Source organism: Ammospiza nelsoni, chromosome 15 (assembly GCF_027579445.1).
Source record: "Ammospiza nelsoni isolate bAmmNel1 chromosome 15, bAmmNel1.pri, whole genome shotgun sequence".
Classification (NCBI taxonomy): Eukaryota; Metazoa; Chordata; class Aves; order Passeriformes; family Passerellidae; genus Ammospiza; species Ammospiza nelsoni.
In genome coordinates this window covers 15,784,066-15,801,279 of record NC_080647.1, presented here as the reverse complement: position 1 = coordinate 15,801,279, position 17,214 = coordinate 15,784,066, and the positions used below count along the sequence as shown (strand labels likewise).

The 17,214-nt window shown below is 57.8% G+C and overlaps 1 protein-coding gene across 1 annotated transcript in view; it reads left to right on the top strand.

The window, feature by feature from the left end:
* The first annotated feature begins 4,905 nt into the window (after window positions 1–4,905).
* The window catches only part of FRMPD3 (FERM and PDZ domain containing 3), a 30,256-nt gene continuing 17,947 nt past the window's right edge, over window positions 4,906–17,214 (top strand). Inside the window, exons 1-10 of the mRNA XM_059482958.1 lie at window positions 4,906–5,008; window positions 5,355–5,400; window positions 6,441–6,545; window positions 7,544–7,651; window positions 8,132–8,263; window positions 9,251–9,370; window positions 9,487–9,623; window positions 10,376–10,499; window positions 11,081–11,170; window positions 13,037–13,219. Of these exons, the coding sequence (XP_059338941.1) occupies window positions 7,547–7,651; window positions 8,132–8,263; window positions 9,251–9,370; window positions 9,487–9,623; window positions 10,376–10,499; window positions 11,081–11,170; window positions 13,037–13,219 (891 nt within the window). The 5' untranslated portion in view covers window positions 4,906–5,008; window positions 5,355–5,400; window positions 6,441–6,545; window positions 7,544–7,546. The remainder of the gene's footprint in view (window positions 5,009–5,354; window positions 5,401–6,440; window positions 6,546–7,543; window positions 7,652–8,131; window positions 8,264–9,250; window positions 9,371–9,486; window positions 9,624–10,375; window positions 10,500–11,080; window positions 11,171–13,036; window positions 13,220–17,214) is intronic.

Genomic DNA, 17,214 nt, shown 5'->3' with positions numbered 1-17,214 from the left:
AGGACAGCATCTGTTTGCCCGTGCTGGGGGTGTCTGACACCTAAGCGTGGCCAAATGGCACTGCCAAGGTGCCCAGCTGCCTGCTGGGTGCAGCTGCAGGGCTGATGGAGCAGGCACACTGTGGTGGATCCCGTGCCAGCCTGCCCGGCCTTTGTCCCTGCTGTTGGTCCCCACGTGCCCTGGCAGCCCCACGGCTCCATCTGAGATGCAGACTGGGCTGTGAGGCTGGAGCTGCCATATGTTCCCCATAAAAAGCCCTTCCTGGCCCGTTCCCTGGTGCTGCCACACGTGCCCAGGATCCCACATGCCTCACCAGCCACTCTCCAACTGCAGCCTGGCAGATGGAGGAGCAGCCATGGGCTTGCAGTAGGAGAGGCAGGACTCTGATTGTTCTTGGGTTCTTCACAGCAGCACAGGAAGGGGGAGGAGAGCTGGCACATCTGCAAACTGCCCCTCTGCAGAAGGGACAAGACCTTCCCATCCCCATTCCCCATCCTAGAGCTGAGCTCTGAGCTCTTCCTGGGCTGCACAAAGTGCTTTCACCTGGTGCACTTGTTTAAAGGCAGGTGGAAATGGTGTGAGTATCCTGGCTGGAGGGAGACCATGGTTCCTCCCAGGCAGGTGGTGCTGGTTTGTTCTGGTGGCAGATGGCCAGTCAGCATTGAGAGCAAAGGCAGAAAATGAGTCCTCAGAGGGAGCAGAGATTTATTGCGGTAGGAAATTAAAAACGGATGCGTCAGCTTTTGGAGTAACTCCTGTTCTGCCTTTATCTGTTTGGGGGGATGAGGGCTCTGTGTTAGCCCTGTTCATGGCAGGGGGGGGCTGAAGGTGCTCAGGAGGCTGAAGGCACATCCCTTGGTGGTGGGTGAATCATGATGAGCAGTGACTGCACCGAGCTGATGTCTCTCTCTCCTTGGGTGGCAGAGTGTGACCAGATCCGTGTCAGCTCTGAGCACACGAGTGTCCCAGCCTCAGGAGTGGGACATCTTCATGCCACATCAGTCAAGACACCATGAAGAGCCAGGTGCTCCCACAGGGCTACATCCATGGTGGGCTCCTGCTGCTGCTGGGCACAGAGAGCTTTCTCCTGATAAATCCTTTCACTTTGAGCTGAGCTGTTTTCCAATGTGCCATGGTGGTCACTGAGGACGCAGGGGGGTGCAGAGCAGGCTCTTGGGCTGAGGGTGGGCAGCAGGCAGGTAGTGACACAGGCAGGGTGGGGACAGGGACACAAACAGCCACTGGCTCCCTGCAGGGGGATGGGGTCAGTGCTGGTCCCTGCCCTCCAAGGTGGTGGCAGTGTGGCCCCGGGGTGAGGCTGGGTTTGGGTGCTGCTGAGCTCCAGGGATTGTTTCATACCCTCACTCCCTGCTGCGAGCCCAGCCCATGAGCTTTGCAGCCCAGCACAGCTCTCTGCCCAGAAATCAAAAGAAGAAACACAAAAAAAATGAGGTTCTAAGGAAGTGATAGCTCCTGGGGTGCAGCCAATTACCAGTGTTGGGGAGAGAGCTGCCCTAGCCCCTGCTGCTGCTGGTTTCTCTGACCTCTCCTTCTGGTCCGGGGTGAGCACACGTTAATCCCTGAGCCTGGCGAGGGAGAGCTGCTGCGGGAAGGACAGAGCTCCAGCCTGGAGAAGGCATCTTGTACCTGCTGCTGAGCATATTACTGCTTCTCCAGGAGTGGATAAGTCCTGCTTAGGAGGACGCTCGTCCTCTTTTATTTAATTTCCTGGTAATGCTTCTGCAGCGTCCAAGTCTTATCAGGAGAGGAGCAGCTTAAGAGGCCGGTAAAGGAGTTTTTATTGTCAGTATCCATCCCTTTATTCCCCTTTTCCCTTTGACGCTGGATGGCAGGCTGGTTGTGGCTGAAGTGAGGTGTGCTTTCTTTTCCTTTTGTCTGTTAAAGCTGCAAAGGTTTCCCGGCTATCCAATTCTGATCCTAATTTGGGCTGCGGGAGCCGCCGCTGTCCCTGGTGCTGGGCTGTGCCTCAGCCGCGGGGGCGCTGAGGGTGACACCGACACCCCCATTGCACACATCTGGGGACACAGCTGGGCAGCTCTGCTCTGGGACTCGCCACCCACTTTGCTGTGACTCGGTGAGCAAAGCCCTGCCTCTGTTTCCCCGGAGCCATGCACTGAGCTCAGCCCCATCTCCGAGCATCCCAGCGCTCCAAGCCCTGCTGCTCATCCTCATCTTCATCTGCTGGGGGGCTGCAGTGGCTGTGGGCAGCACGGGTGGGATGAAAGGAGTGTCCCCTGGGAGCCAGCAGCTCTGGGGCCATCTGTGTTGTGGCAGCCAGCTCTGGCATCCTCCCTGGCCGAGACGCAGTGCTGCATTCAGCCTTTTCAGCCGCACACAATGGCCTTGGAGAGCGTTTGTTTGAGAAAATTGGCTGGATGGCGTGATTCTTTTTGTTGTGGTTGTTACTGTTGTTCTTTTGAATGCTCATGGGAGTAGCAGAGCAGCTAATGAGGTGGTGCAGAGACGGTGGCTGGGGAGATGCTCTCGGCGGTGCTTCCCTGCAGCTGCACTGTGCTGGGGCTGGCTCTGCTCCTGCTGGGAGCTCTGATGGGTGCAGCACTTCCCGAGCTCAGGGGTGCCCAAAGCCTGCTGCTCCTCACCATTCCCTGCCCCAGGCATCGCTGTTTCATTCTCCAGCCATGTGCTGCTGCAGGCGGGAGGGGAAATGGCACTGGGAATGGTCACCTGGCTGTGGTGACACCTCATTGTCACAGAGCACAGCTCACCCATAGACAGCGCTGGATCCCTGACCCTGGGCAGACTCACCTGTGCTCAGAGCCCTCCTGGCTCCCGTGGCAGACGTGGCATTCTCCCTTGGAGGGTTTTGGGTGGTTACCTGGTTACCTGGGGATCAGGCTTGGCACAGGGCTGTCTTTGCTGACTGTGATGTCCTCGAGGCCCAAGCTGTGTGTGCTGGTGTGGGGGTCCTGTCCCCTCCAGCCCCACGTGCTGTCCCCCTTGGCTGTGCAGCAGGTGCCAAACACAGTGCTGGGAGCAGCTAGAGGTGTCAGAAATGCAGACAGATAGCATTAGATGGATGATGCATCAAAGCCTAAACTGATAAGAGATGGAACAATTGGTGTGTTGTCAAAAGGCCGGGAAGGATCTCTGTTAAATAGACTAAATAGTCTGGACAGGAACAAGCAATGAGCAGCACAGGAACAACAGCACGTTCACCACTTTGTTTTTCTGGCTGGGCTGTGTGTGTTGCCATCTGTGCTGTGCTCTGTGGCCATCCCGTGGTGCTGGGATTGCTCCCCCGTGGCAGGCTCACAGCCTGGAGCCATGGCTGGCATTGCTCCAGGATGCCAAGGGCAGCTTTGACATGACCTTGCCCTGGGCTGGACCTTCCCATCTTCTGCTTGTCTCTATTCCAAGAGTCCCTGGACTGATGGTGGAGATTTGGTTGTAGCAGCACAGCTGAGCCTGCCTTAATCCCAGTTTTTAGACTGGCTAAACTTGTTTTCACTTATCTCTGATACTGTTGAGCTGTGTTACACAGCATGAATAAGCCAACCCTGGGGTTTGCTCTGAAAGCTCTGCAGAACGGCAGAGAGAGCTCTCAGTCTGCTGCTGTCTGCCCTGACCCTCAGGGAATGTCCAGAGCCACACCAGCAGTGCTTTACCCCACAGAGATGTCCCATCTCATGAGGGCAGGGGTGGCACAGTGGGGTGCTGGGAGAGGACAGTGTGATTCACCCTTCAGTGGCACCTTCATCAGTGTCCCCTGCCCGAGCTGCCGGTGCGGTGGCACGGTCAGGCATGGAGCAGCACGGCTCCGTGGCAGGGACAGGCAGTGAACAGCACGGCTCTGCAGGGAGAACGGAGATGTGGCCGGACCAGGAAGGGGCTGGGAGCGCTGCAGGGACAGTGAGGTGCTGGGAGAGATGTTGTGATTTTCCCTCGTGTGGCACCTCCATCAATGTCCCCTACCTGAGCTGCCAGTGCAGTGACGGGGACAGGCACGGATCAGCTCGGCTCTGCAGGGGGATCGGGGCTGTGGCTGCCCCGGGAAGGGGCTGGGAGCTCTGCAGGGACAGTGAGGTGCTGGAAGAGATGTGATTTACTCTTAAGTGGCACCTCCATCAGTGTCCCCTGCCGGTGCTGTGGCACGGATCAGCACGGCTCTGTAGGGGGATCGGGGCTGCCCCAGGAAGGGGCTGGGGGCTCTGCAAGGGGATCGGGGCTGTGGCTGTCCCGGGCATGGGCTGGGGGCTCTGCAGGGGGATCGGGGCTGTGGCTGTCCCGGGAATGGGCTGGGGGCTCTGCAGGGGGATCGGGGCTGCCCCAGGAAGGGGCTGGGGGCTCTGCAAGGGGATCGGGGCTGTGGCTGCCCCAGGAAGGGGCTGGGGGCTCTGCAGGGGGATCGGGGCTGTGGCTGCCTCAGGAAGGGGCTGGGAGCTCTCTGTCCCGCAGCCCCCGAGGGCTCGGAGCGGCAGGCAGGGCTCTCGGAGGGGCTCCTGACACGCAGCCTGTCCCTGTGCCTGCAGCGCAGCCATGTGATGCCGGAGGAGCGCGGTGGCGATGATATGGAATGTGGGCAGCTGCCTCCGGCCACGCTCCGACAGGTGACGGTCCAGCGCCACCCCCTCCTCGGATTCGGCTTCGTGGCTGGCAGCGAGAGGCCCGTGGTGGTGCGCTCGGTGGCTGCAGGTAGGGTGTGGGGCTGCTCCTGGACACGGCGGCAGCGTGCCGGGACACACAGCCCTGCTTCCCTCCCTGGGCTCCTGTCCTCTCCTGTCCCCTCTGCTGGGCCTGCTGCAGGGCGTCCTCCACGGCCACATAGGTGGGCAAATGCTTTGGGGATGCTTGGGACCCCCGTGCTTCCCCTCCGCCCCGCAGCTCCGGGATGCCTGGGTTGGCCCTGACCCTCTCTCCTGGCAGGCGGCCCCTCTGAGGATAAACTCCTGCCAGGAGACCAGATCTTGGCCATCAACGATGAGGATGTGAGTGAAGCCCCCAGGGAGAGATTCATCGAGCTTGTCAGGTGAGGACAACGCCCCTGGGGAGGGGCTCATGCCAGGCTGCTGTGCCCATAGTGCCCAAAGCCTCGCAGTGCCAGTGTGCACCCACGGCACCAGTGCTCACTGCTGGGTGGGGAACTCCCAGCCTGAGCAGGGGGAGACCCTTGAAGCCAGTGCCACAGCCATCCCCAGCTGGCCAAGAAGTGGGAAAGAATCCACAGCCACGTTGTCAAGCACCCCAAGGAGCCCACAAAGGTCCCGGCCAGCACTGGGCTGGAAGGGTGGGATGTGCTCTCAGTAGCCAGCTGCACATATTGAGGTCCATCACCATGAGGCCCCGTCCATCTTCATTTCTCCTTTCTGTCACAGGAACGCCAAGGACTTCATCATCCTCACGGTCCTGCACACCCACCAGGTGAGACTGGCAGGGCCATGGCCAGCTCCAGGGGAGCCAGGACAGGGGTCAGAAGCACTTTTGGACACCAAGGCAGGGTCCCTGGAGACCCTGAGAGACCTGGAGACCACTCAGGCAGCTCAGCTGATTTGTTGGGGCCATGTCCCAGCAGCCCAAGGCTCTTCCAGGCCGTGGGGTCTGAGAGCTGCCACGGCCCCTTGGGGTCATTGGCGTGCAGCATCTCCCTGTCCTTGTCACCAGGAGGGAGGGAGGGAAAATATCCCCATCCTGTGTGTGTGATGGAGTAACCCACCGTGCCAGGGGTGGCAGGGAGCGGTCACTGCTGGCCCAGGAGTCCCTGGGGAGCTGGAAGGGCTGGGGATGCTGATGGTGCCCTGGGGCACACTGAGCTGTCACGCCAGAGGCACAGTCTGTGCTTCACGGAGTCTTTAATGTTGGGAGAGAGGTGTGAGAGCTCCCCTGTGCTCCCCTCCTCTCCAGAAAGGAGATGCCCCACCCAGCACTGCCCTGTCAGGAGCAGGGGCGTGTGCCACACTCCAAAAAAGCTTTTTTCCTCCTGGCCCGGGTGGCAGCTCAGCTGGTGCTGGCACCATCAGACACACACAGACTGTCTCTGTGCTGCAGTGTGTGCAGCACTGCCACCAGAACATCCTGCAGGGGTGCCCGGGGTGCTGACATCTCCCTGGGGCTGCAAACCACAACCAAGGGGTTCATCTGTCTCATCCAGCTGGTGCCAGTGCCTCCAGGCAAGCCCTGGCTGACATCTGCTGGAGCTCAGCCTGCACAAGGGCTGCCAGGCACTGGGGTGCAGCCTCCCTGCCACACTGATGCTGCTGGTGTGACTTCAGGGGCTGCTGCTCATCCTTCTGGCCCTGTAACCACAGCCAAGGGGCTTTGCTTTCCACCCTCCCCATCTCATGGTTTCCTGCCCACTCTCCATCACCAGGCCGGCTCCAGAGGGGTTTCCTCTGTGTGTCTGCCTTTCCCCACACCATGGCTCCCAGGGCAGGCAGGTGATTTACCCAGTGCTCTCTTTGCAGTCCCCCAAATCCGCTTTCATCAGCGCAGCCAAGAAGGCAAAGCTCAGGTCCAACCCGGCCAAGGTCCGATTCTCTGAGCAGGTGACGGTCGGTGAGACAGACCCAGTAAGTCCTGCCTAGTCCTGCCCTGCCTTCCCTGTGCTTCACTCCCTGAGGGGTCCCCAGGGCCTGTGGGGTAGTTGGGGGCCACAGGGCTCCTCTTGCCTGCTTTGGGCTCTGCAGGTGAGAGCAGCTGTCTCTGGAGAGCTCCACAGGGCTGATGCCCTTGGGCACAGTCAGTGTGTTGGGTCATTGCTGAGGGGATTTTCTGTGGTTATCCCCTGTCCCTCTGAAGGAGCTCCAAAGACTGGCTCAGAAACCTGGTCTCAGCTGAGCCCCCCTGAACACCCAGGCAATGCCAGTGCCTGCTCTAAGAAAGATCTGTGGCTTCCAGCCTGATCCCAAAAGCTTTGGGATGCCTCTATGTGGGGCAGGGTGACCAGGGCACTGCTGAATGGCTGTGGAAGCTGGAGAGCTACAGCCCAGTGCCTTTATCTCTTAATTGCAGAAAGGTTTTGTTAACAACAAAACAAATGTGGAAAAAAAAACCCTGTAAAGCGCTTCTAGCACGTTCTATTTTTAAGCAAAATCAATTAGGTAATTATCTGATTGAAAAGCTTCTCACCAAATAAAATCAGCCTTCTCCCAACTTCCTGCAGAGGGGATGGGCAGGGCTGAGGGGGGATAGGCTTGGGGTGAGGGTCAGGAAGGGGGGATCAGCTCTGAGCCACGCCAGCCATGCCTCCTGTCTGGGACAGCAGCTGGGGAGCGGGACAGGCTGCCAGGCACGGGCACTGGGGTGTGCTGGGCAGAGCCAGGCGCTCTGTTCCTGCAGCTGCTGGGAGCTGAGCAGGTGAATCTGTCAGGCAGCTCTGAATTGCCTCAGCTCTGCGCTTCAGAACGCTGGCTTTCCAGGGGAAATGTGCCTCTTAGCACAAAGCCCAGAGCAGCAGAGGATGCCACGAGTGAGTGCTCCATCACTGACACTCTCTGTCCCCGCCCTCCCTCCTCTCTCCGTGCCCCCCACCCTCCTCGCCTCCCCCTTTGCTGGCCCCACATGCCAGGACATGTTGAAGAAAGAAGCTCTCCTCCTCATTCCCAACGTGCTGAAGGTTTTCCTGGAGAACGGGCAGATCAAATCCTTCACGTTCGATGGCCGAACCACTGTGAAGGTGAGCCCCTCCTCTCCCCCGGGGCTCCGTGCTCTCCTCTCCTCCCACCTGCCCGATCCATTTCTGCTTCCCGAGCACGATCAGCAGCGCTGGGCTGGCTGTGAGCCGCTCTGGCATGATGGATGGCCCGTCTGCCTCCCCAGGCTGCACGCTCTGCAGCTGGCAGGGATGGGGCTTTGCTGGCTCTGCCTCTTCTGACTTCTCTCCCTGCTGTGAGCCTGCCCTCCAGCCAGGCTGGATCTCCTGTGAGTGCCCCTGCCAGGGGCAGTTCCCTCAGCACACCCAGGGTTAGCCCAGGCTGCTGTCACCTCCCACTGCACGGTCACTGGTGCCACCCTGGGCACCCTTTCAGCCTCATCCTGGCACTGCCCCGGCTGCCAGGGACTCTCAGGGGGCTCAGAGTGGGCTCTCAGCGACGTCCCAGCTCCCCCTTGGGAAGCACCAGTGCCTGGCACCCAGGGCTGTCCGTGGTGTTTGCAGGACGTGATGGTGACACTGCAGGACCGCCTGTCACTGAGGCACATCGAGCACTTTGCCCTGGTCCTGGAGTATTCCAGCCCCGAGCAGAGCCACCGCTTCCTGCTGCTCCAGGACAAGCAGCCCCTGGCCCACGTAAGCTGCTGGGGTGGGAGGGTGGTGGGATGGCCCCAGTGAGGGGCTGGGCACAGAGAGCCTCCCCTTCCCCCAGTGAGGGCTTGGATGGTGTAGGGGCACAGTTTGGGGTCACTGGGATGGGGCTGTGCTGCAGGCACAGTTTGGGGTCACTGGAATGGGGCTGTAGGCACAGTTTGGGGTCACTGGGATGGGGCTGCAGGCACAGTTTGGGGTCACTGGGGTGGGGCTGCAGGCACAGTTTGGGGTCACTGGATGGGCTGGCCCAGCCCCATCCCCAGTGGGCACAGCTGTGAGCAGCAGGTGAGCAGCACTGACAGCAGTGAGCCATGGGGTGCCCAGGTGTGCTGAGCAACCACCAAAGGGAGCAGAGGGCACACAGGGGCAGGGCATCAACATGAGGAGTGTAAAAGGTTGGGCTAAAGAACAAGAAAGAAGAGATGCTTACAGCCTTCTGAAGTGACCTGATGTTACTCTGTCTGGGTTGAAGCCTTCTGAAACTGTATTGTGATACTCTGTGTATTGTGGCCATCTGAGCTGTGACATGTGCTGTGACAGGCTGGGATTGTGCTGTGGGGTGTTCTGGCCTCTCCTTGCCTCTGCCATGGTCCTGCGGACTCAGGGGTGAAAAGAGTTGCCAAAGAGGGAGACAGTCAGGGTTTTATCTACCCTACCCTGACAACACCATGGAGCTGCTCTGTGCCCCAGCCTGGGCAGCTGCAGGCAGCACTCATGAGCGTCCTTGGCTGGGAGAGCCAATAAGACCAGGGATAAAATGGGGATCATGGAGCAAACATTAGCCTGAGTGGCATAAACCCCACAGCACCAGGCAAAGCTATCCCACCAAGGAAGGCTGGCATGTTGTTGGGATGAAAGGTGGTGCATGGAGGAGAGAAATCAAATATAACACCAGAAGAGAGGAGAGGGCATCTCATGCTCTGCAGCCAATGGTTCCTGGGCTCACTGCTCCCTCTGCTCCTGCCACAGGTGGTGCAAAGAACACACTACCACGGCATGAGATGCCTCTTCCGTGTGAGCTTCTTCCCCAAGGACCCGGTGGAGCTGCTGCGCCGGGACCCTGCAGCTTTCGAGTACCTGTACATCCAGGTGGGCACTGGGGGCTGCTGCTGCACATCTGCCAAGGCTGGGCCCTGTGGTGGCGCCCCTCGGGAGGCAGTGGCTGTCCCTGGGGCTGTCTGGGGACACTCTTCTCCCTCCCACAGAGCCGCAATGATGTGATCAGAGAGCGCTTCGGCACAGAGCCCAAGCCTGAGATGCTGCTGGGGCTGGCTGCCCTCCACATCTACATCACTGTCTCAGCCACCCGCCCCAGCCAGAAGGTGTCCCTCAAGAACGTGGAGTGAGTGCTCCTGCCTGTCCCCAGGCTCCCACAGAGCCCTCCTTTGTTGTCCCTTCCCCGTGTCCCTGTGTCACAGCCATGTTTTGGGGTGTGGAGCATGAGATGCTCTGAGCTGGGTGGTGGCTCAGGGGCTTGGCAGCAGGGACAGCCACCCCTGGTCCCAGCACGGGGCTGTGTAAGGCCTCCTCACGCTGACACACAGCAGCCTGGGCTGGGGACACTTGCTGTGAGCCCAGGATCATTTGCACAGGAACCTGGGCTGGTTTTCCACCTGCACCCAAGGCAAGGAGAAGGCTGTGTGGCTGTGTAACCTCAGCCTGTCACCAGGGACTGGCTCAGCCCTCCTGTGGCTCCTGGGGGACCTAAACCCAGACCCAGTCCATCTGTGCAGGCTGGCCTTGCCCAGTCGGCACAGGGAGGAAGGAGGGAGGGGTCACCCCAGAAGACGTTTGGGAATTTGCCCTGCATCCCTAACTTTACATGAACATGAGTGGGAGCTGGGGTCTGCTGCAGAGCGTGGCACTGCTGTTCCCCAGCCTGCAGCTGGTGGCTGTGTCACCAGCCTGAGGTCCCATCCCCTTGGGGACCCGAGCTGGGGGCTGCTGCTGCTCCGGCTGCGGTGCCAAGGAAGTGCTGGTGTGGCTCCAGCTCCCTCTGACGGCAAGAGGATGCTCTGGGACAGTTTTATGTCCCTCTGTGCTCTCTGGCAGCGCCTCCGGGCTGGCAGTTCATGCAGGTTTCCCTCCCCACAGGAAGGAGTGGGGGCTGGAGCCCTTCCTGCCCCCCTCGCTCCTGCAGCTCATCAAAGAGAAGAGCCTCCGGAAATCCCTCTCGCAGCAGCTCAAAGCCCACCAGCACCAGCCTGGGGGCACCAAGGTGAGCCCAGCCCACAGAGACCCTGTTCAGGGCTGGGGGGTGGCGGCCTGATGTCCCCAGCTCCTCAGGGACTCATTAAATCCCCTGGGATGGGAGATAAATCCCACAGCCAGGTAGAGTCTCCCTCTCCTGAATCGGCTCTCAGGAGCTGATGTGGATTGCAGGGAGTGCAGTGAGGATCAGGGCTGAGATCAGCTGAGGCTTGGCTGAAGTGGCACACACCAGCTCGCTGTTATCTCTGCTCTGGGCTTGGAAAGCTCTGGAGGCAGCAGCTGAGCCACTGCCTTGGTCCCTGCAGCCTTCACAGCTCCCCGGGGAGGGAGGGTGGGTTGCACATCTCAGGGGGGTTATACACCAAGCACTGGGGCTCCTTCCGGGCTGTGCCCTGCTCTGACTTACCTCCCAACAGCTGCCCAGGCTGGCAGGGGAGTGCAGACCCCCCTCACCCCCGACTCAGACCCACTACCATGCCCAGAGCTGCCTGACAGCTCGCTGTGCCCCCCTAGCTGGGAGCCCCAGCTCTGCCCCAGCCTCCTGCCTCCTTTGCTGTGCTCACAGTGATCAGCTGTGTGTTTTGTCAGGTCTCCACAGCCCAGGCCAAGCTGCAGTACCTGAGGATCCTGAACGAGCTGCCCACCTTCGCTGGGGTTCTCTTCAACACCGTGGGACTGGTACGGTAACCCGGGCTGGGCTGGGGGGTGCCTGCTCCTGCCTGTGCCAGGGGGGCACTTGGCTCCCACAGAAATCACTCCCCTCAGTGCCCTGCTCTGCCCTGCTGAGCTCCAAGCCCACCCAGACAGCCTTGGATGCTCTGCTGTCAGCAGGTTGGGTTTTCAGATTTATTGGGTCAGGAGCTGCTCTGTTCCTGCAGCCTGTGGGACAGCAACATGACCTGCTCAGTGAAGCTGGAGGAGTTTCAGGCATGTGTTTGTAGCTCAGTCATCCCCTGGCACATCCTGCCACCCATCCTGGAGGAGGGCAGCTCCTGGCCAAGGCCACTGTGGTCCCTGCTTGCCCACAGCTGGGCTTGCTGCCCTGTCACGGGTGCTGCAGCCCGATCCCTGCCACAGTGATCCTTCATCTGCGCTGCTCACCAAACCACCTCAGCAGGGGGAAAGCCACCAGCACAAACAGCACCTGGCTCAGCCCTCATCCCTCTCACTCCACTCCCACCCAGAGGTCCCCATGTGGGTGCTATTGCCAGCTGGGGGCTGTGCACCAATCACAAACAGGACAGCACTGCTGGGAACATGCCTTGAGCTGTTTTATTTTCCAGCATCAGTCTCATTCCATGGTTATGACAATGGGAAGATGCCAGCAGCTCACATCCCAGGCAGCAGACAAAGAACTTTATGTTACAACTCACTTTTTAAGTTTTTTGACCAATCACACAAAGCAAAAGCACGTTGTCAGTAGTTCCATCCAACCACTATAAGCACAGGTACCTTCTGTTAAAGCAATGCTTGCTTATTTTGGATACAGTACCTGCTTGTAAGCCTTAAAACACAATGCACAGAGCTCCATTATTAAGCTTCAAACTTCTTAATATCTTGCTAGATAAACTTCTCTGTAGCTTAGGGAGTTATTCTAGACAAGTGTTAATACACAGACCATTGTTCTATTTGTCCTTGCTTTTCTACTTTTTAAATAATTTTTCTGCTGACCTATCTCAGGGCTACTGCTTAGCTCTAATCACAGTTTTACTGTCTCTGAGGCCTGCCTTTTGCAGCTTTCCCAAAACACTCTAATTTTGTAGATTCACACAGGTGCCACCTCTCTGCCATCCCTCCCTTTACCCCCACCCATGGTCTCAGCATTTTCTGTGCTTTGCCTGCTGGGTTCCATCTCGGGCAGCCTTTGCTCTGCTCTGTCCCTCCCCTCACAGCTCAAAGGGCTGCCTGCAGGAAATCAGTGCAGGCACAGCTTCATGGTGTCTGCTTGGTGCCATGGCAGAGCACTCAGAGCCTGCCCCTGACACTGCCTGGGTAGACAGCATTTATTCCATCTCTGACACCAAAGCAATGCCTGTGAGCTGAACTGTGTTGAAGTGGTAAAAAGTATTCCCTTATTATCTTCTGCAAGGCTCTGCCCAGCTCCTCTTCCCCTCCACACCTGGCTTGAAACATCCTTTTAGACCAGAGCAAGAAACATCCCTATTTCCAGTCAAGCTTTGGTCTTCTTTTCTGAAATCCATTCACTCCCTCCCTTGCTTCCTCCTCTCAGAGGCAATGTCAGGTCAGACAGATTTGTAACACACTTGCTTTAGTGTAGTGACACCAGTGAGCCTGAATATTTCATGTGGACACTCCGTTCAGAGCTTTACCTTTAAACAGCCCTGGCACCCTGCACACCACTCCCAGCTCTGCCCGGGCGCTCAGGGGAGCAGGTTGGTGGCACCAGCCTGGTGCCAAAGCCATCCTAAGCGTGACCAGGCTGCCAGCACTGAGGCTGGGCTGCATGGAGGGAGCCAGGAGCCGGCTGTGCCATGCTGGGTGTGTCTGTTCACCCGTCTGTCTGTCTGTCTGTCCACGTGCCAGCAGGATGAGAAACAGCCAGCCACCACCCTGCTGGTGGGACCCCGGCACGGCATCAGCCACGTCATCGACCTGAAAACCAACCTCACCACGGTGCTGTCAGAGTTCAGCAAGGTCAGCAAGATCCAGCTGTTCAGGGAGAACCAGGGCGTGGCCCGGGTGGAGACCAGCATCCTGGATGCCAAGGTAGGCGTGGAGATGAGGCTGGGGCTTTGGGGCCAGCCTTTGAGGGGGTTCACATCACAGCTGTGTGCTGGACAATCTGCTTGGGAGCCCTAGAGGCTCCAAAACCCCTTCACAGCAGGGCCTGCAGCATCTCCCCTGCTGCTCTGACTGCTTGTGCCACACAGGAATGGCTGCTGAAGGCCACAGGGCAGGCATGGTGACATTCTGGCTGTGATCCAGGGCCACAGGAGAGGCATGGTGGCATTCTGGCCATGTCCCAAACACCTCCCTCATGGTTCAAGCAGTGTCCTCAGGGCAGATGGGGTGGCACAGGCCAGGCAGGCAGCAGGACCCTTTGGAGGCAGGACAGCACCTCCCCTGTGCTCAGGGCTGGAGAGGAGCAGTGCATGGCCATAGCTGGGCTGGCTGCAGCTACTGCAGGGGACTGGGAGGTTTTATGCATTAGTAGCACTTGTGGAACTGGCCAGGGCAGGCAGGATTGTTGAATGAGGTGGAAATGATGGGAAGGAGGTGTCAGGCTCAGGGTGAGCACAGATGGCTCTGTGTCCCTGGCCCAGCAGCCACCCCCTGGGTCCCCTGCCAGCTGCCCCTGTTATCCCCCCTTCAGCCCCCAGGGCACTCCTTGGCACACCCTGAGCCCAGTGTGGTGCCATCCCCCATCTCCTGCTGTGGTTGTGTAGTGCAGTGCTGGTTCTGATGGTCAATCCCTGTGCTCAGCCCCTGCCACCCCTCAGGGTTCCCAAACCCTCCAAGAAAAGTGTCAGCAGCACACTAAGATCTTTATTTCCTTCTTTGGTGCCTGGTACAGGAGCCTGGTACAGGTACAGATCCTGAGGAGATCTTCCCTTGGCCTTTGCTGAGGTTTTTAACAAGCTGAGGCATGGCCCTGGCAGACTCAAAGGCACATAACTGTGTGTGTCCCCTGGGCATCCTCGGTGTCACTGCCTCCTTGTCCCCAGGGGAAGGACAGCTGAGAGGCAGAGATCTCACTGATAAATGCCAAATCTTCTCCTCTCCTCCCACCTTGAATTCAAGAGGACAGAGTTAGGATTGGATTTGGGGTTAATCAGTCGGGAGCAGTACTTGGCAGAGTCTGGCTCTGTGAGGCAGGGAGGTGTTGCTGCACAAACCCTCTGAGCCTTTGGCTGTGGCTCAGCTTTCCTGCCCCTGCATTCACCCCTTTTCCCCCAAGACTGATGAAGCTGAGCTGCTCTGCCAGCTGTCTCTGTGTTTCACCTCCTGCAAGGTGTCCAAGCCTCAGCCCTCTCTGCAGCCCTCCCTTTGCACTGTTTCAGTGGTAGTCTCACAGCTGTCATCATGGTGGATTTGTTTAGGATTCTCCTGCTGCCTCCTGTCCTGGTGGATTTTAGCACTTTCTCCAGCCCAGCACATTAATTCCTCCAAGTCTGTTTTCCTGCTGCCTCTGTGCCTGCTCCAGCTGCTCTGCTCACCTGCACTAACACCCCAGCAGCCTCTGCCAGAGCTCTGCTAATCCTCATCCCCTCCCCAGCCTCATCCACAAAGCCCTTTCTTGGAATTCCTAATCCAGTGGGTATTTGGTCAACTGTAACATTTTTAACATTCCCTCTTCTGCATCCCACTGAGGTCAGATGTTATGCAGTTCAAGCCTGGCTGTCCTGCTGTGCCTGTCCCAACCCCTCAAAGCCCTCACCCTGCCCTGCTCAAAGCCCTCCAGCTGCCTGGGCTGTGCAGGAATCCATCCATTTTCTCCTTATAGAACAGGAATAACCAGGGGACATTGGCTGCACCATGAGCAGCCCTGCTGGGTCCTCCTGCTGCCCACGGCCCTTGGACTTGTGTGTCTAAAACCACCCCATTAATGCATTAATGATGGGGGACTTGTGTATAAAATCACCCCATTAATGCATTATAAAACCACCCCATTAATGCATTAATGATGGGGCATTTGTGTGTATAAAACCACCCCATTAATGCATTATAAAACCACCCCATTAATGCATTAATAATGGGGGATTTTTGTGTATAAAACCACCCCATTAATGCATTAATAATGGGGGATTTTTGTGTATAAAACCACCCCATTAATGCATTATAAAATCACCCCATTAATGCATTAATAATGGGGGATTTTTGTGTGTAAAACCACCCCATTAATGCATTAATAATGGGGCATTTGTGTGTATAAAACCACCCCATCAATGCATTAATAACAGGCTGCTCGTGCCCTGCTGCTGTGGCTCACTATGAGTGCTCTGAGCGTGACTGTCCCCACTGTGACCCAGCTCCATGGCCCTCTGTCCCCTCCCTGGTGTGGAGGAGAGCACTGTGCCCCCCAGCACAGGCTGGCCACAGGAGGGACAGATGCTCTGGAGGCTTGGGTGCTGCTGGCATCCATCTGCTCTGAATTAGGTGGCAATTCCCACGCACTTGTCCACGGATCCTGCGGCGCTGCTCCCCACAGCCATTCCCCGCTGCAGAAATCCACTCTGTGCCTCCAGCAGCCCTTTCCTGCTGCAGGAGCAGACTTTCCCCTGTGACCCTGCTATCCAGCCCCCCAGAAGCTGGAGGAAAGCCATCTCACTGGAGTAAGCAGCTCACACTTTCCTGCGAGCATCCACATGCACAGTGCCTTTATCTCCAGGAGAAATTCCAGGCAGCTGCCTCTGGCCGCCAAAAGCCCCTCAGCCTGCCTGGAATGGAGCATACACCCCATTTATGGATCTCAGCAGGCTCATCAGCACCGTGCCAGGGCAGGGCTGCTGTTATCTGTCTTCATTTAGCCATTATCCAAAGGGCTGGGTTTTAAGGCAGAATGTTTGCTCCAAAACCAGGCATATGCTAATCCCACGCAGGACAGCGATGGATGAGGCAGGCTGAGAAAAGCAGGCAAAAAGATCATTAGCTCACAGTGCTAATCTGCAATTATTCTGTTGCACTGAACGTGTCACTGGCTAAAGCCCCAGGTTGCAAATCAATCAGTTTCTGCTGTGAGTTGCAAACCATTAGAGGGCTCCAAGTGGTGTCCTGGCTGCTCTGGGGACCTGTCAAATCCCTGTCACCCCTGGGAGCCTGTCAGAGCTCCAGTGTAGGAGGGGATGTCCCCCTGGGCTGTTCACCCTGCTGGCAGGGGATGCTGGTGCTGGGGCAGCTCCCAGCTGAATCTGTGGGAGGTGCTCACTGAGTTACTGTGGAAACACAGGTGGCCAATGATGCTTTAGGGTTTTGTGCAGAAAGACCATCTTGAATTTCTACGTGTAGCTAAAATGGGTTAAAAAGGGGGTCAGGTCATGGAGCAGCCCTCAGCTGGGGGGTCTGAACACCCTGACCAAACCAGCACAGTCCAGACATCCTTCCCTGCTGCTGAGCTGCACCCACAGCCCAGACTCACCTGCCAGGAAGGAGCTGGGGGAGATTTTCAGGTGACAAACAGGCTTGAGGAGATCATAAACCATTTGCATTTATTTTGGGCAGAAAAGAAATACTGTTTGTCTTATGAATTATTCACTAGGTGTAGTTAATTGGTTTGTTTTGGAGCTTTTCCATCCTGGGCTTCCATTTCTGTTTAGAATAGCCCAGGGATACAAACCCAGGGCTGGGACCTCTGCTTTGCTTCTTGTTTTTTGCCACTGTGGCAAGAGGGGGGCAGATGCTGACAGAACCCCTCAGAGAGGAGCCACACCACCTCAGGACAGAAAAACAAAAACCTCCAGGTTTTTCTGCTGCTGGTTCCAAGGATTTTTGTTCCCTGCCAGGTCTGTGAGAGCTGCAGGGAGGACAGGAGCAGGTTTTGTCTCAACAGCCATGGAAGGAGTGAGCAGCTCTGCTTGGGAATGCTGAGAAAGTTCCCAGCCTGCAGGTGGGGGCAGGACTGCACATCCCCAGCTGCACTGCAGTGGTGCAGGAGGTCCTTTGGCCGGTTCCAGTGGTCCTTTGGCAAGTTCCAGTGGTCATTCTCACCTGGCAAAGCCTCCTTTCTGCTGGGGCTGTTGCTCCTCTGTTCTTCCTCCTCAGAA